The 17,701-nt window shown below is 41.3% G+C and overlaps 1 protein-coding gene across 1 annotated transcript; it reads right to left on the bottom strand.

Annotated features, from left to right (window-relative positions):
• Positions 1-7,633: 7,633 nt before the first annotated feature.
• Positions 7,634-10,333, bottom strand: LOC102898804 (C-C motif chemokine 3). Its single transcript, XM_006924937.3, has 3 exons — positions 9,406-10,333; positions 8,575-8,689; positions 7,634-8,151 (listed from the first exon to the last, which is right to left on the bottom strand). The coding sequence occupies exons 1-3, from the start codon at positions 9,479-9,481 to the stop codon at positions 8,061-8,063; spliced, it is 282 nt and encodes a 93-aa protein (XP_006924999.1). The 5' UTR covers positions 9,482-10,333; the 3' UTR covers positions 7,634-8,060.
• Positions 10,334-17,701: the final 7,368 nt, after the last annotated feature.

The following is a 17,701-nucleotide window of genomic DNA, read 5'->3' as shown; positions in this document are numbered from 1 at the left end:
AGGCAGAGGGAGAATGCAAAGGTGGTGTCCCCTGGCCTCCATTCCCTGGGAGCACCTGTAGCCTCTAGATGTGTGCCTAACCCGAATTCTGCCCCTCAGGCCAAAGCACCACAGCCAGCAAATGGGCTTTTACAGAGAGACTGGGGTGTATTTCAGTCTGTTGTTTGTGCAGTGCCCTGCAAGTGGTAGCCTATTCTCCCCATTGTTATAGTCTTTCTGATCGTTACAGTCCCATGGGACCCAGGAACTCAAGTGCCCCTGCCTCGCTCCTGCCAATAGAGCCAGATAAGATGTTGATGGGGCAGCCCCTGAGTGGCAGTCACAAAAACCCGGGTACCACACATGTGTAAGAGTGCCCTTCTGGGAGATACTGGTGCTGTGGAGCGTGGCAGAGGGAGAGCATAAAGATAGCATACTCTTGGGGGCGGGGAGAAAAACAGTGGCACCTGCTGGCTTTAGCAAAGCGGAGGGAGAATGCAAAATGGTGCCCACTAGTTGGAGGGTAAAGATGGTACATGCTGAGGAAAAAAAAGTCTAGAGTTAAAAAATAATAATAAAACTGAAAGAAAAAAAGGCGCCAGCCAGCTTTAGCAAGGCCAATGCTCTAATGTTAACAGATGAACAGCATAGGAAATGCAGTCAGCATTAATGTAATGGCTACGTGTAGAGCCAGAAGAGAGACCGAGCAATCAAGGGGATCGTTTTATAAACCATATAAATGTCTAACCAATGTACTGTATACTTGAAACTAATAATAAAATTTTTTAAAAAATGATAAAAATTTTTCAAAAAATGAATGTCTCTGACATAAAATCTGGGCGCTTTCAGAAGGCTGCTTCTGCACTGGGCCCTGGGGAGAGTCTGTGCCATTTCTCAGTTCCCTACAGGCTTTTGGGTGTCTTAGACTGGGCCTGTTGTTTTTCAAGGCCAGATGTTTGAGGAGCTTGTCTCTCAGCTGCAGAGCTTAAAAGTTGGTCACCTGATTTGGAACATTAAACGCTTCACTCCTCGGGGAGAAGCTCTGGGTTTGTGAGCTCCCTCCTGGTTGCACAGCTGCATCTCAGCCTCTTCCACTCTCCTTGATGTGGCTCTTTTCTCATTTGCCCATGTGAAGTAGCTCACTGCTCAGCTAGTTTTCAGGTCTTTTTCAGAGAAAATTGTTCCCCATGTAGCTATAGATACAGTGTGTCTGCGGGAGGAGGTAAATTCAGGGTCTCTTTATGTCATCATCTTAAACTACATTCTCTATCTCCTATTTTTCTCTTAGTTTTGGTCTCTGTCTCTCTGTGGGAATGTAGCTAATGGAACAGTCTGCCTCTTGTTCCATTTCTATTCGGGAAACTTAATCCAGTCTAGAAGATATTTTTTCCAGCAAGAGACTGTCTCTGTAAGTCACCTATAATGTTGTACTGAGGTGAGTTTATTACTCAGCTGATCACTGGGAAGCAAGTGAAGTTGGATTCTGCCTCTTATGGAAAACCTACTCATTTTTCCATTCCCAGAATAGGACAAGCCCCCACTCTGCCTTCCAGGTATATAGAATAGAAAGCTATAACTCCTTTGGGAAGAAAAGTTCCCTGAAGAGATAACCCGGAGAATTCTGAAAACCCCTTGAGAAGTTCTCAGTTTCACCTGAGTGCCCCCAGACTTTGGTGATGATGGTCTGACCTGAGCCAGAAAGTGGGGAGACAACAGCAAATGGCAGCAGAAAGACCCTCATGAGAAGAGGCCTAAGATCAGAGGGCCATGGTGAGGAGGACAGCAAGAGCCCAAGACTCACTGATGCCAGCCTTCTTCTGGGGCCCAAGCTGTGTCCCCTACTCTTAGGTAAGCCCTGGACCATGGGAAGATGGAAACTGGGGGTGATAAGAAAGGAAGTGTTTAAGTGATGACTTGTTGACTTGTATATGGGGTCTTGGGTAACCACAGGGCTCAGGGGATTTGCAAGAATAGTTCCAAGTGCTCACTTGATTGGGGCTGTTGATGGGGAAGTGGTTTACACAGTGAGAGAAGTTGAGAGGTTCACATCACCTGGGACAACACTTAGCTGGTTTCTTCTCACTAGAGCTCTCTAATCATAGTTTCCCCCAGCAGAACAGAAACACCTCTGTTATTCCACAGCCGTTCTAACTGCATAGTTGTTACATATGCCATGAGTCCTGAGCAGTACAACCCAGCTTAAACTACACTCAGATGGACGGAGCTGTATTAGCGATGCCTGGGCTTCAGGAGTCATGAGAACACAGGCAGCCTTTCAAACACCTGCCCCTTCCAGGGAGATTCATCAAGGTCCCCAATATGCACAAAGCAAAGGGCATAAAGACGTGTTAGATACGGATGCTAATGTACGTAAGGAACTTTAAGGTGATCTTACCCTTTGGCCAAGATAATCCATGGTTAGAAATTTATTTCTAATGTAAGTAACTTCCAATATGGAAAAAAGACTTATGCATAAGAATTTTTGTTCCTCGGCATATTGATAGCAATTTAAAATTGGACCCAATTTAAATCATCTATGATATGGAAATGGCAAAGAAAATTATGGCATCTTCACTTGGTTGGCTATTAGGGAGCCTTTACAATGTGATGACATGAGAAATGCTTATGTTACAATGATAAGTTTTAAAAAACCCAAGATGCAAATCATCTCATTTTAATTAGGACCCACCCAGTATCTGGGGAAGTGGCCAATTCCACATAATATTTTTTGTGGATGCTCTTCCCAGGAAAGAAGGAGAATGGAAGCAGCAAATATGAGGTGTCCCCTGTCATCTTACCCTTTGGCCATCTAATAGTAAAGGACTTCCCTCTCTTCCTCAGCATGGGCAATTTCAGTAATGACGACTCATTACTCTGAGAGTTCTTTCATTTTCTCTGTCCCTGGTCTTCTGCTTATATGAAGCAGGGTGGGTGGTGCTTGGTGCAGGCCCATTTCTACCCTACTTAGTATGTCCTGGAGCAATCATGTAGCTTCATTTTTTGGAAGTTACTTTGGCACCACAAATTGCTGAATGTCTGTTTAGCCTCAGATTTGGGCAATAGTCATTTATAAGGCAACAGGAAATACACAAGTCAGCATTTAAAAACAGAATAATTCAGGGTGGTGGAAGACTAACAGTTTCTAACCTAGACAGCAAAGGAGAAGAAATGTCCATCACATACAAAGTGTTAGTATTCTTTATATATCAAGAAAAAAAAAAATCCACAGGAAAAAGACAAACATGTTATAATGAAAACATGTTTTTCCTGACCAGCATCTATTCTACATCCTTCCTAATGCCATAACCCCATAGTTCCTCTGGGAAGCCACTCTTCCCTGTAATTCTTACGCTATACATTTATGTGAAATTCATCCAAACTACAATCTAAGAATTTGGCTTTATTTGCTTAAGCAGATCGATGAAACCCATCCCCATAGCCACAGCAATCGATTAGGTATTGGGTTTCTGACCTAAGTCGGTCAAATCTATTTTTTTCAATGGGGACACAGCCTCTCTCTACCTTGAAGAAAATGAACAAGGAATCATGTAACACTGTAAGGTACCAGCAGCCATCCTGGGACTCTCACATGGAAAGGGCATCAGAAAGAGAAGAAAATAGGGCCTGTGTGATGTCACAGGGCCTTGCCCAGAGCCAGAGCCACCCCCATGCCCTTTGGTCTTGTATCCACAAGTTTCGTTTATTCAAGCTTCTTTGAGTTAGATTTGTTTGCTTGCTTTTTTTTAATCTTTGAAACTACCAGCAGCCCGAGGAATACTGAGTCCTGTATCTGTGCAGAGGTACAGGGTCTCTTAAAAGTAACAGCCCCTGACTGAAGTATGGGATTGGCAGAACTGAAAAAGTAGGAGGCAGTTTGGTGAGGGCTTTGTTAAATGGAAGTTGTTTTTAAACTTTGTTGTGCATAAGAATTACCTGGAGATTTGTTAAAATACAAATTACTGTGCCCCACCTTCTAAAAGTGAAGAGGAGGGCTCATAATTTGCATTTCTAATGAGCTCCCAGGTGTTGCTGTACTGTCATCTGGGCACCACCTTTTGAGAACTGCTCTTGCATGGCATTGCCGCACTGTTGGTTGAACTGTGGTCTGTCGAATGTCAGTGCTAAGACCCTGTGCCAGATACTAAGGCTGCAACATTGAGGAATTTGATAGGTAAGATTCTGATATTGGAATATAATAGCTACTTCTTGCATCTATGAGTAAGATCCCTTAAATGAGTTTAGACTGCTTTGAAATGGGCTCTTCCAAAACTGGAAAAGGAAAAAAATTGGCTTTGCTAAGAAAGGCCTTTCTAACGTGTTGACTGTTTCCAATAATCATGAATCTAGAAGGGCTGTAAATGCGGAAATTTCTACTCCAGGCTAAAGTTAGTGACAGCAGGAAGGTGAGAGACTTAATAGGAGAGAAATCTGGGGTCCAGCTGTGGCCCTAAATCCTGCTCCCCACCCTCTCTTGTGAAATATTTGTCATCCTTACTTAAAATGGACAATCAGCTCCTTGTGAAGGTGTTGGGAGGATGCGGCTTTGTGTTGGGCCTCAAATATTTATCATTTCCCCATGTTGCCCCACCTCTGCAGGGGCCAAGATGGACGCAGAAGTCTCTCAGCAGAGGGCTGGGAGGTAGGGGTATAAGTGTGAGTGTAGTATTGAGACTCAATACCACACATTCCCAACCCCAGTTAAAATGTAAGATAAAGGATTGGACAAGCACTCTGCATTTGGTTCTCTAGCTCATGGAATTGACTAGAAGCAAAGAGATCAGAAACCTACTATTATTAAAAGGCTTCTCATTGCCAAAGAAACCATAAGACTAGCCCCAAATGACCGTTGATTGCTCAACACCTAAGGCGAATCTCAGGCTTCTAATTTATACGGACAGGAAGTAGGCAGCTCCCAGAAAAGGGCTCTTCCCCAGCACACATATGTGTCCACGGAGGACGTTCCCCAGGAAGGTTAACCAGAGAAGCTGACCCAGAATCTCATGCATGTCTCAGACCTTGCAAGGCCCTATAAACTGGTTAACAGTGCAATCCTCATTCCCCCTTCCCTCACAGAGGTCTTCGTTCTATTACTCTGTTCACAATACTTGTATTTAGGGAATGTTGAGCTGATTAAGCTTCTCATTTGGCTTTGGGTTGCTGGGCCTCGAGAAAAAGGTCAATGTAAATGAGCAGATTTGTTTGTCCCAAGATGCTGGAAGCCAACAGAGGAGAAATGGCAACACTTTCCCTGCGTTTTTGGAGACAAAGACTGTTCCTCCCGTTCTCCTGACAATGCCTTCACACTTACCACAGGTGTGGGTGGTAATGGTGTTAGGGGAATAGCCCCTCATAATGGAAGGGGATGATTATATGTTGCGTGGAAGATGCGTGTGTGTGTGTGTGTGTGTGTGTGTGTGTGTGTGTGTGTGTGTGTGATGTGAAAGCCTTGGGCAAAAAGACTAGTTTATTGCACTGCCTTCATTATATAAAAGCCATTATGGCATCAAGACTGTTATGACTGGCCCAGCTGAGCTCTATCTTCTCTGTGTCAACTTAGAATCCTAATAGAAAATCGTTCTGCTGGGTAGAATATCATCCATCAAAGGGTAGGGTAAGATAAGACCAGAGAGTTAAGCAATACCTACTCACTAAGAAATAAATTGACTAAAAAGGAACTGAACAAAATAAAAATGAAAAGTATCCATTCCTAAAAAAGTAATATATTAATCTCATTTCCTCTAAGAAACCGCAGTTAGCTATTTACCTTTCCAAATATTTGCAAATATCTATATTAATATGACTTTAAAAAATAAAAACAAAAATAATATCATTTTATACATACAGTTCTATAGCATACATGTAAGAGTATATATGCATATAGTAGATGTAAACAGATATACCTTTTGCACATAATATTATGGACACTTTCTATAAATATTATAGACATGTATTCTTTTTATTGACTGCAAAATATTCCATTGGTGGGCATCTCAATCCTCTACCAATTTAATCCTTTACTGATGGTCGTTTCCATTTTGCTGTTTAAAATCACGCTGCGAAGAATATCCTTGTGCCTATATATTTCTGTCCTTTGGTAGTGTCAGTGCAAAATAGATTCCTAGAAATGGAAATCAGGTCGAATGATATCTAGGTCAAATAATAAAAGTGCATTTTAATGTTTGCTTAATAGGAGTGTTTAATTGTACTGGAAAGAGTTCAATCACTAAAATTCTAAACTAATTTTGGGTATAAAAATTATTTTATTTTTTATTTTTTAATTAAATTTATTGGGATGACATTGGTTAAATATCATAATTACATAGGTTCCAAGTGTACAATGTAATAATACATTATCTGTATGTGCATTGTGTGTTCACTACCCAAAGTCAAATCTCCTTCCGTCACCATTTACTTGACCCCCTTTACCCTCATCTATCTCCCACCTCTCAGCCCTTTCCCTCTGGTAACCACTAAACTGTTGTCTGTGTCTATGAGTTTTTATTTGTTTGTCTTGTTCATTTGTTGCTTTCTGTTTTATAACCCACATATATGTGAAATCATGTGGTTCTCATCTTTTTCTGTCTGACTTACTTCACTTAGCATGAAATTAGATTATCTTAAACAAAATGAAACAAAATCGTGACTCATAAAATTTTATACATGTTTTGGTTTTCACATGTCTTTTGAATTTCTCCTTCTTTGGCAAAAAGGACCCTGGCTTAGTGTACATTTCTTATAACTCTAACTCAGGCAATCCATCTGTTAAATAACTCAGCTTTCTCAGGAAACTTATTATGTAGAATCCTCCTCCGCATGTAGGCTGGTTGTCTTTCCCTTTCACATTAGTCATTTATTTTGTGGAGCATGGGTTTAAGGAAAATAATGTGCAATATACCTATTACCAAATGCAGATATGTGCTGCATTTGGAAAGAATGGTAAATCCTGTTGACTATTTCAGTGGTTCTCTCAGCTGTTAACATGCATGTTGAAAACCTGATAGGCTTGGTACAAATATCAATTCTCAGGTTCACACCTAAAAATTCTGATGTGAGTGGCTTAAACAATCATTGCTTGCGATTTGAGTACAGGTACATTGCCTTTTGAGAAATAACTTGACCAGCGGTCAAGCATAACGTATAGTTATATCAAAATCCAGTTTTGCAACTTAATTGTATCATTTACTTGCTGATCTTGGCTAAGCTGCTTAACTTCTCTGAGTGCCAGCCCCAGTCTACACTTCTGTCAGATGAGGATATTAATAGTACTTAAGCTATACTGTCTCATTGTGAGGATCAAGTGGACACTGCCTAAAAAAGTACTCCGCCTAGAGTAAGTCTCAAATATGTTAGTAATTCTTATTAAGAAAGCTCGATTAATCATAAATATATACTACGGATATTGTTCTTAACGTTATCCATTCTAGTAGTGAATTTTCCTAGAGTGTGTACATTATGATTTGATTTTTAAGATATTCATAATTTCAATGTTCTGGCAATGGGGCTCCAGTGTAAAGCAGAGTATCTCTGTGGTAGCCCCCCTTCCATCTCTCCTAATTTCTCTCCATTTCACATCTTCCTATTCTTTGCCTGTTATATTCCTTTCAACCAATGATCCTGATTTGCCAGATAAATGAAACCAAAATGAAACCAATGCCAGTTTACTTTTTAAAAGAGCATCTTTATTATTTCTCTGGGCTGAGCGCAGCACTGAACAGAAAGATTTAATACATATTTGTCAGTCTGGTGGCTTTGGTGCCACCTCTGTCTAGAACAAACTGATGACAGTTCCTTAATTGTCACCAATCACAGTGCAAATGAAAGAGGAGGGGAAGGGTGCTGAAGGAGGTATCCTGAGATCTCTTGGAGCAAAGAGTTCCAAACACAGAGTGACATTCTAAATAAATTACGAAAATTAAATAGTATAAATAAATATACATTTAAGTTAGGAAGAGTCCCAGAGTATGGGTTGGCGACAGCCTGCCCATAGGAGAGGTAGCTGTGGAGGTTACAAGGGTGTTTCCAAGGCTCAGGCCCCTGCTCCCCATCGGCCCGCCAAGGTCACCAGGTTCCTTCCAGGCCACTCAGGCGTTCAGCTCAAGATCACTGACGTATTCCTGGACCCAGGCCTCACTGGGGTCAGCACAAACCTGCCGGCCTCTTCTGGTTTGGAAGCTATGGAGAAAGTGGAAGGATTACACATTGAGGAATCCAGCAGGGAGAACTGGGACCACCCTGACCCCTCCACCCCACTCTTTTATCCTGGGCAGTCCAGGGCCCTGCCCACTTTCTCGGAGATCCTCTGCCTATCTCAGTCTAGGCAGCTGCTCTCACTGACTCAGGGGCTCCCTCAGAGGATCCTGCTGCTGACTCCTTCCTCTCACTTCCCTCTAGGCTGGGCCAGCCCTCCCTGACTCTGAAAGCTCCTGGCCAGGTCAGGTCACACCTCAGAGACCTGGGTCCTACATACTTGATAAGACATCCTAGAGGACAGGGCCTTTCAGAATGGTGCCTCTGGTCTGTCTGTGCCCTTGGGCACTGCCCCCACTCCACACACTTTCTGCCTCTCCAGAGGTGGGCAGGAAGACTGGCACTTACATGACACCGGGCTTGGAGCACTGGCTGCTGGTCTCAAAATAGTCGGCTATAAATTTGCGTGGAAACTGCCGGGAGATATAGGAGAAGCAGCAGGAAGTCGGTGTGTCCGCGCCATCTGTAGAGGAAGGGACAGAATGAGCCTGAGTCATAGTTCAGAATGAAAGGCGAGATCTGAGATCTAGTCCCCGAGAGGGTGAGGAAGACAGGGAGGAAGACAGCCTTGCTCACAGCGTGGGCTGGGAGACAAGGTCACTAGAGGGCCTTAGGTGTTTTTGCCTAGAAATATCCCTGTCTCTGTCCTTGTTACTGTCTGTATCCTTCTTTCTCTTTGACTTCATTGTGGGCGGTCTTTGCCTTTGTAATGCAGACATCCAAGCAGACTGTTCTCATCTCCCTTCAGGAAATTTTATCTGGTTCAAGAAGCCATACCCCAACAAAAGGGAAACCTTGGACATCTCTCCTAAGATATCCCACGGACAGAGTTCTTGGAGGGACCTGGGTTGAGTAAGTGGAAGAATGACACCACTGGAAGGCAAGCAGACTTGGATTCTGCCTCTTACAAACTCATTTGCTTAGGTCCCTATTTTACCATTTGTAAATGGAATTGTTACTCCCCTACCCAACTTTGGCTCTCAGATATGGGGACTAGCCTAGCTAATACTCTTTTATGAGATGAAAATAAAAGTCTTGCAGAAAAAAGCAAAGATCTTTTGTAATGCTTTAGGAAATTCTCTATTTTCTCTTAGGGGCTCTTAAGACCACAAGAAAAGATGGATGTGGTCTGACCATGGCCAGAGAGGGGTGATACCCACAGCAACAACACAGACTCACATGGCGCAGAGAAGACCTGGCTGCAGAGGGCCATGGTGCAGAGAAGAACGGCGAGGGCAGCCCCGGAGACCTTCATGATGCTGAGCGGGTGGAGTGTGGGCTTGAGCGTCAAGAGAGCAGAGATGAGAGTGAGCTCTTGCTGCTGGCTGCGTCCTTCTGGAGTGCGAAGCCATCTCCCCTGATCTTTATAGGCGGACTTCGCGGATGAGGAAATGGAATCTGGGGGTGAGGAGGGAAATTTTTAAGCATGGTGGTACTGTCATGCTGGATGTTGCACAACTCAAGGTCCCGGGCAACCACAGGGGCTCAGGATATCCAAGAATAGCTTTTCTGAGCTATAAGTTTCAGCCCACAACTCGTGACTTGTTCTGGTTTCTTGTGAGGAAATGGTTTCCTCTGAGAGCAGGAGAGAGAAGAGTGTGTGTTGACCTGGGGCTATTCTTAGCTGGTCCCTTTCCATAGTAACTGATCTATACGTGAACTGTCCAGCTCCATCTTTTCCACAGAGCTGAAACTCCTGTGCCTCCTCAGCTGCTCTAACCACATGGAGAGGGTAGATGTGATGATGCCACAGAGAGTGGATTAGCCTCCCTTGCGTGCAAGAGAGGAATCCCCGCGAGAGGACTAGGAAGCATGAGGTCATGTTTCTGTCATTTGTTCATTCATCAAACAGTCACTGAATGACTAAGGTCACTGGGTTAAACACCAGTTGAGAATCATAAAGATCCATTAGATGTAGGTGTTCATGTTTCAGGAGCCTAAAAATATTTATGCTCATGAACCTAAGAACACATTTTTAGGGAAGAGTTCTGAAGAAACAAACCCAAATATGGAAGCATCTTCAAACATAAAGACATCTGACCCCACATCATTTGTACCTCTAAAATAAGGACACCTAAAATTTCCTTTATCAGGGAATGATAAATTTCCTTTATCAGGGAATGATAAATGGACTTTTTATTATCAAACCCTTAAACTGAAGTGAAGTAGCATAAATATAATCATAAGATCAGTTGTAAAAAAGTGAGATGAAAAATTGTACAAATTGTACAAGATGAAGAATTGTACAAATATATATGTACACACATATATGACAAATATTATGACCATATATGTATTTTATATATATATATAAATGCTGGGCATGGAAAAAATAAAAAGCATTGGAAATGAATGCCCGAAAGCATCAACAGTACTTATATATGTGTGATAGATCTATGAGTGCTTAATTTTCTTGTTTTCCTCTTTTTTCTGGAGTATTCTCACTTTTTTTAAAAAAAGTGAGAATGTATCACCTTCCTTGTCAGCCCACAGATACACAAACACATTTTGTTTTGAAACATTTACAACATTGGTTGGAAGTAGGTTGTTAATTATTTAATTTTAATTTGAAAGAAATTTTTGAGAAATATACTGAAGTTTTTGTCCAATGGTCTTTGCTAGAATGGAGACTTGATTTCCATTTCTCTGACCTATTTTAAGGAACTCATATGATTACATAAATAATGCCACATTCAAAGCAGTTTTCTTTTCTTCTTCTTTTCATTCATAATTTCAGTGGTGTGAAAGGGTTTACTTTCTCAATGAGATCTGTATTTTATCCTTTTCCATTCTTTATTATTTTATTGTTACATAATCAATAAGCATAGATCACATTTTATATTGAAAAGTAGATTTAGTTCTTTTTGATGGTCTGTCTTCTAGATGTTCCTCGTCTAGTAGGGGCAGGTAAAGTATATAAATGGGTAACCACAGCACTTAGCAGAAAGTGCAAAGATTTCTAGGAGAAAAATAAATGAAAGCTCAGAACACCAGGAGGAGGGAGCAATGATCTCTCTCGGGCAGGTTGAGGAAGGCTTCATGGAAGGGACGGAACTTTGATTGGGTCTTGAAAGCTACATGGGATTGGCACATACACAGATGGGGTGGTAGTAGAGGTCCAGCTGGTGCAGAGTCATAGGTGTGAAACTGCTATCTCAGCAGGAGTGAACAGTTCAGTGTAGCTGCAGATGGATGGAGCAAATATGGATGATGAAACTAAATTGGGGCCAAACCAGGAGAATTTTGAATTTCCCTAGCAGAAGTTAGAACAATGGAGGAAACAAGACATAAGCAAAGTGAGACTACACCTTAAGAATTCTGACCTCCCTGTGTCTATAGAGTTACTTCTCTTAAAACATATGAGCAGTGTTTTATCCCATCCCTATGATTGCTAATGATGGTTGTGAGGGAGGCAAAGCAAAGACAAGATCAGGGGGCACCAGCAGATTTCGCTGAGGCTTTAGCAAGTAGGTGTGTTCCTTTGTTACTGTCAGTTCCTAAAAAGGAGTCTATCACTTGTTTTACTGGAAACTCTAGATCACAAATGGTGCCTCCTCCTCACCCCACCTCCTCTGCCTCAGCTATCAGTTGATACCCTAAGTTGCATTCCCTCCTTTACTTCTTGGGGGGAACCCCCTTTATGATTCAGTTTCTGAAAGCTGTCTTCTGTAAGTTGGAGAGGGCAAGAAGAAGGAAATGGAAACTGCTGAATCAGTAACTTTCTGATAGTGCATCTTATTATCTACCTCTATGGTGACAGCGCTTACCGCATGGTGTTACAATGAGCTATTTCTCTAATTTTCTCTTCAAAAAATTTAGACCATGTCCTGTGGACTTTAAACCAAATTCATATCATGTCTTGCTGATGGATTTAAACCAAATCCTAGCACATGATGATTATGACATAATGAGTTTTATAACATAGTCTCTAGTTTTTATAATTTTATTCTTTTTAAAAAAGGCGATTCATTGAATATAAAATTCTATCATAGTGATTATATATTTGTAAGATTTTCCATACCAATCCTAAAACCAAAAAATAGCCTTTTATCATATGTGTTTTATTTTATTGGAAAAGAACATACTTGTATGCAAAGTGTGTGCTTATTATGCACACATTGAATGAATAATGTTTGGGAGCCTTAGGATGGTTGAATTGGTTTTGAGGGGTCTTAGAAATTTTCTAGGAGGCAAATTGATGTTCCCAGGTAAAATGATTTCTCCAGGATCACACAAATAGAGTTGGTCAGTTTTATATTTCACTGTCTGCATTATCTCCAGCAATAAACACAATGCCTGACACAATAGAGCTTAATAAATATTCAGTGAATCACTGAATATTCACTGTTTTGACATACAGTATGTGCTATGCTCAAAGTCCCACTATGGAGTTGAAATATTAATATTATATAAAGGATCAGAAAGGCCATGGTGTCAAGGTCTTGATCTTTGGGAGCTACCCAAGATCTCTTAGGAGGTGGTGACAGGAAGTCAACATGGTGGATCCATCAGCATGGAGGGGCTTGATTTGTGTCCTAGTTTTCTGGCTCATTCCAGCATCTTTGAGGCCCTACCTCTGTCCAGCAGAGTGTCCCAGCCACGAGCACAGAGAATTCTGGCTGAACAGTTCATGTTCTGTAATATCACAGCCTTTGTCCTGCTCTGCTTACCTCTTCTTTGCTTCCCAAGCCCCGGACCTCCTGGATCGGTTTTCTTCCAGTTTCTGGCCCTGCAATTCCACTTCCCCAGGTGTCAATCTCAATTCCCTCCCTGTGATAACAGTGGTTCCCATGGGTGGGTTCGGCCCAGTTTTGGCCTCCTTTTGTCAGATGTGGCCTTGAGTCAGATTGCAGCAAGCTCAGCCTCCTCTTTCATGGGGGTGGAAACAGTATCCTAGGGACCCCTTTCTGGCATCCTAGAGAGACAAGGTCTCCATGAAGCCCCTTCTCTCTGCTTGTCTATCTTGAGTTCTCGTCATTCCTGTCTGGCCATTGTGTGTTGTGTGTGTGTGTATGCAGTAGATCAAGGTATACATCTTAGTATTGGATTAGATCCTTCCCCCTGCTCCTCTACTCATCCTTCTGTACTCTCTGTTCAGCGAAAAGTGTCCCCTTCCATCCAGCTTCCAAGCAAAAAACTTGAGAGTCACCTTGGCCTGTCCTTCCCCTTCACCTCCTACATCTACAGTGGTCCTTCCTTGTCTGCGGTTTTGCTTTCCTGGGTTTGTTACTGCAGTCAAGCATGGTCAAAATATTAAGTGGAAAATTCAGATATAAATAATTCATAAGTTTTAAATTGTACACTGTCCTGCTCCATCCCACTGGGGACATAAATCATCTCTTGGTCTCCACGCTATATGTGCTACCTGCCAGTTTGTCACTTAGTAGCCATCTCAGTTCTCAGATCACTGTTGGTATCACAGTGCTTGTGTTCAAGTTAACACTTATTTTACTTAATGTTGTCACCAAAACTCAAGAGTAGTGATGCTGGCTATTTGTATATGCCAAAGAGAAGCTGGAAAGTGCCTCCTTTAAGTGAAAAGGTATGTATGTAGTATAGATAAGGTTCAGATTTGAGGTTTTAGGCATCCACTGGGGGTCTTGGAACATATCCCCCACTATTGTATTCAATCTATTGTATTTTGAAATTGTACACTGGGGGTCTTGGAACATATCCCCCACAGATAAGCGTGAGGGACTATTGTATTCAATCTATTGTATTTTGAAATTGTCTATCTGCTTCTTACCATTCCCACTGCCATTGTCTTAGGTCAGGACCATATCACTTCTTACCATGACAGCTGTAACAATGTTCTACCACTGTTTTTTTCTTCCAGTTTGCCTCTCTTCAATCTGTCCCGTCATCGCACAGCATGCAAAGTGATTTTGCTGATCAGTCTCTGTCGCTTTCTGTTGAAAATCCTTCAAGTATTTTGCATTGTTTCCAGCATGAAATGGAAGCTTCTCTGTAACCTGAGCCCTGTCTTCCTCGCTGGCCACATCTCTTGCTACCTTCAGACTTCCTGGAAACCAAGACTCAGCCCTCTGAACTACATGTAATTCCTTAAAAGTGCAGATCTCTTTTCTGCTTTTCATGAATGAGTTGTCAACTTGACAAGGCACAATTTCCCCTTCTTGTAAATCACAAGGAAGAGTGAAATGCTTTAAGCACGAGTACGTCCTATGGCAGCTGCTGAGATTAATATGTAGAACAAATAAGAAAAATCACTATTTAATTCCCTTCATTTTCTAAGGAAAAGAGAGAAATCCATGGATTCCACTGTTCAAACACATGCGAAATGTAAAACGGAAAGACATTTTACATCATAATTACAGAACTTTGGCTGTTAAGCTTTCACACAAATTTATAATAAGCACATTTTCTTCCTTGGTGTCATTTCCAAATCTATCATGTATTAGCTGTGTGTTCTTCCATAGTTACTTACCTCTCTGTGCTTTGGTTTCCTCATGTGTGAAAAGGGATAATAATAGTATCTACCTCAGAGGATTGCTATGGGAATGAAATACATTAGTTTTTATAAAAGTATTTGAATATCAGTGGCTCACAGTAAGTGCTATGTATTAGTTACTGTTATCATTATTATCCAAATATTTCAATTAATCTATTTTATATATTTAAAAAATGCAGGTCCTTTGTTCTTTGCCTGTATAACCCCACCCCATGCTCTTTGCTTGGCTGATCATCTTCAAGTCGCAGCTCAATTTATAATAGAGAAAAGTTAGAATAACCTGAATGGACTGACCTAAGTAACAGAAGGGTTAAATATAAATTTTGGTATAATGTCTTGGTATTTCCATGCAATGAAATATCATGCATGTCAATTTTGAAAAAATTTTTGAGTTCTTAATGACATGGGTAAATATAAAGTAACAATAATAAGATACACTAACAGTATTAAGCAACAATAGTAAAATGCTAAACTAAAGAATGCTGGGTAATTTTTGTTTTCTTATTTATGATTTCCTATATTTTCTAAATTTTGTATGGTGACCATGTATATTTTCTATTGAAAACAAAGCAAACTAGTATAAAGTTTTTTATACTAGTTTTTAGAAGCCTTTCTTAACACTTTACCACCACTTTCCAAGGCATGCATCCCCAATGCCTGACATAGTACCTGTCATATAGTGGGTACTCAATAAAGTTTTGCTGAATTACTTTTCTCTCTTTCTGGATATTTCAGTCTGGAAAGAGCTAGAAAGAGGTGTAAAAGCATTGTTTGAAGGAAGAAAGTTGCTTCATAAAGAATACTGAAGGTTTTCTTGAACTCCAAAGAGCAGACTGTGGTGGGTGATAAAGGCCCTTTCCACTTTAAGAAGAGTGAGGTGGCTGGCTGAGGGGTGGAGTATGGCCACTCATATAATGAACTGCTCCAATCAGTTCACTGTCTTCCACCATCCTGAGCCCTGCACTTTGCGTAACTGTATACTTCTTTCTTCAATCTACAATCCCATTTCCCCCAAGTGACTTGGCTCCCATATTGGCAAAGCCAAAGGATTTGCCTCTTTTTGGTTTATTATTGTGGCAAAATGACCAAAATATTTCAATTAATCTATTTTATATATTGAAAAAGTACAGGTCTTTTGTTCTTTGCCTGAATGACCATGTGTTCAGCTCACCTTGGATTTCCAGTCTCAAGGAATCACTTGCAAAGACTTCTCTAGTCTAAGCATTCCATCTCCTAGGGGTGTGCACTCTCAGCCCCAACACCCAGTTGTCTCCCCAACACTCATGCATCTCAGCTCTCTCTAGGAGAACACAGAATGTCAGGATTGACCACCTCTACTACCTGCTCCTCAGCAGCTTTGTAATCTTTTCTGAGAGTCTGGCACCTTCAGAGAGATTCCCTACATGTGCTCTCTCAAAGGGTCACAGCTATAAAGGAAGTTTGATCATCTCAGGACCAAGACTCGGAAGACCTTGTATCTTGACACTCATCCTTTGCAGCCACGATCCAGTCTTTTAACTTCTCTAGGTTTGCTTCCTAACCTGTTCTGCAGCAAAACAGATTAGGATTAGATAAAACCATGGACATGGACATGCAGGGAGAAATCAAAAGTACCAGGCCTTTGCGAGTTCATATTACTGCTGGGGTTGCCAGTCCTGCCTGCAGTTTACTGATGCTGGGACGACAAAATGACGAAACAGATATGAAAGTGCCCAGAATGGAGTTATGAGCACAGTGCCAGTCAAGGGTGTAGAACGGGAAACTTCTATATTACCACGAGTGAGGGGAAGTGAAGTTTCCTTATAGTGATTGGGCGGGTAACCCACAGAATGCATTTGGTACTCCCTGGAACCATGGTTGACACCTGCTGTCACTTCTCACACCCCTAACTGGAAAGAGTTGAGTCCTAAAATAGTATCACTTTTATAAAAACCATTGGGTATGTGGGTCGAGGGCAGGGAAATTATCACGTTATCGGAACTGAGGGATCACATTTTGAATAGAGTGTCAGAATGACCTGTTAATTCTTACTTCATTTATCTAAATGAAGTTCACGTCCTGACTCCATGTTACCTATCACACCTCTTCCCATTACAATTTGGATGCTTGTTAAACGAGTGTTTGTTTAACACCTCCTGTGTACACAGATACAAGCATAACATGGATTCTGCATCAAGGAGTTCGCTTTCCAGTGGGGGAAGCAGCCAAATAGATATGTTACAGGTGATATGATGGAAGTAGCTCAGGAGCTGTAGGAACATGGAGGGAGATGCAGAAGTCAGTTGGAAGAGAGGTCAGGAGAGGTTCTCTAGAGAAGATGAACACTTTTTTATTGTGTATTCAAGATGCATTTGTTATTCTTTCTAGACTATTACTTAGAAATGGCCTCAATGTACAAATCTTGGAGACCACTGATTTAGCTAAATATATTGGCACAAGCCCTTTGTACTCTTGGTGTGGAATTTTACTAATGTGAACACAATATTATTGTTGGGACATTCATGAACAAAACATTTTGTCTCCATGACCCAAAGATCAAATCAAGGCTAGGAAGCAAAATTCAATGGCCAAACTCATTATGTGGCTCTATGCAGACTCATCACCCATTCTTATCTATTATCATTCTCATAATGCCTTAGAGGAAGGATCTACAAAATCTCTCCACAACTTGAAGATCACTACACCCCACTCATTTAGATGGAGATCTCCATGTCAAAGGCTCTTTCTTAGCATACAGTGGGATCTAGCCTTGACTTGGAACTATCAATCTACAGCCAAGGGATGGCTTTCTTCATTCTTTGGGCTCTCTGACATTTTGTTTCTACTTCTAATGTGACACTTACTTTATTCCATCTCATGAGATAGTTATTTTTGTCACTGTCGACACCATCACTAGACTAACAATTTTTTGATGGGAGGGATGGGGCTTCCTTCCTCTCTGCCTTCCCCGACAAAAAGCAGATGACATAAATTGGATTCAGTATAAATAGCATGGATAACAAAGCC

This window comes from Pteropus alecto, unplaced genomic scaffold (assembly GCF_000325575.1).
Source record: "Pteropus alecto unplaced genomic scaffold, ASM32557v1 scaffold98, whole genome shotgun sequence".
Lineage (NCBI taxonomy): Eukaryota > Metazoa > Chordata > Mammalia > Chiroptera > Pteropodidae > Pteropus > Pteropus alecto.
This window is presented reverse-complemented; position numbering and strand designations above follow the sequence as displayed.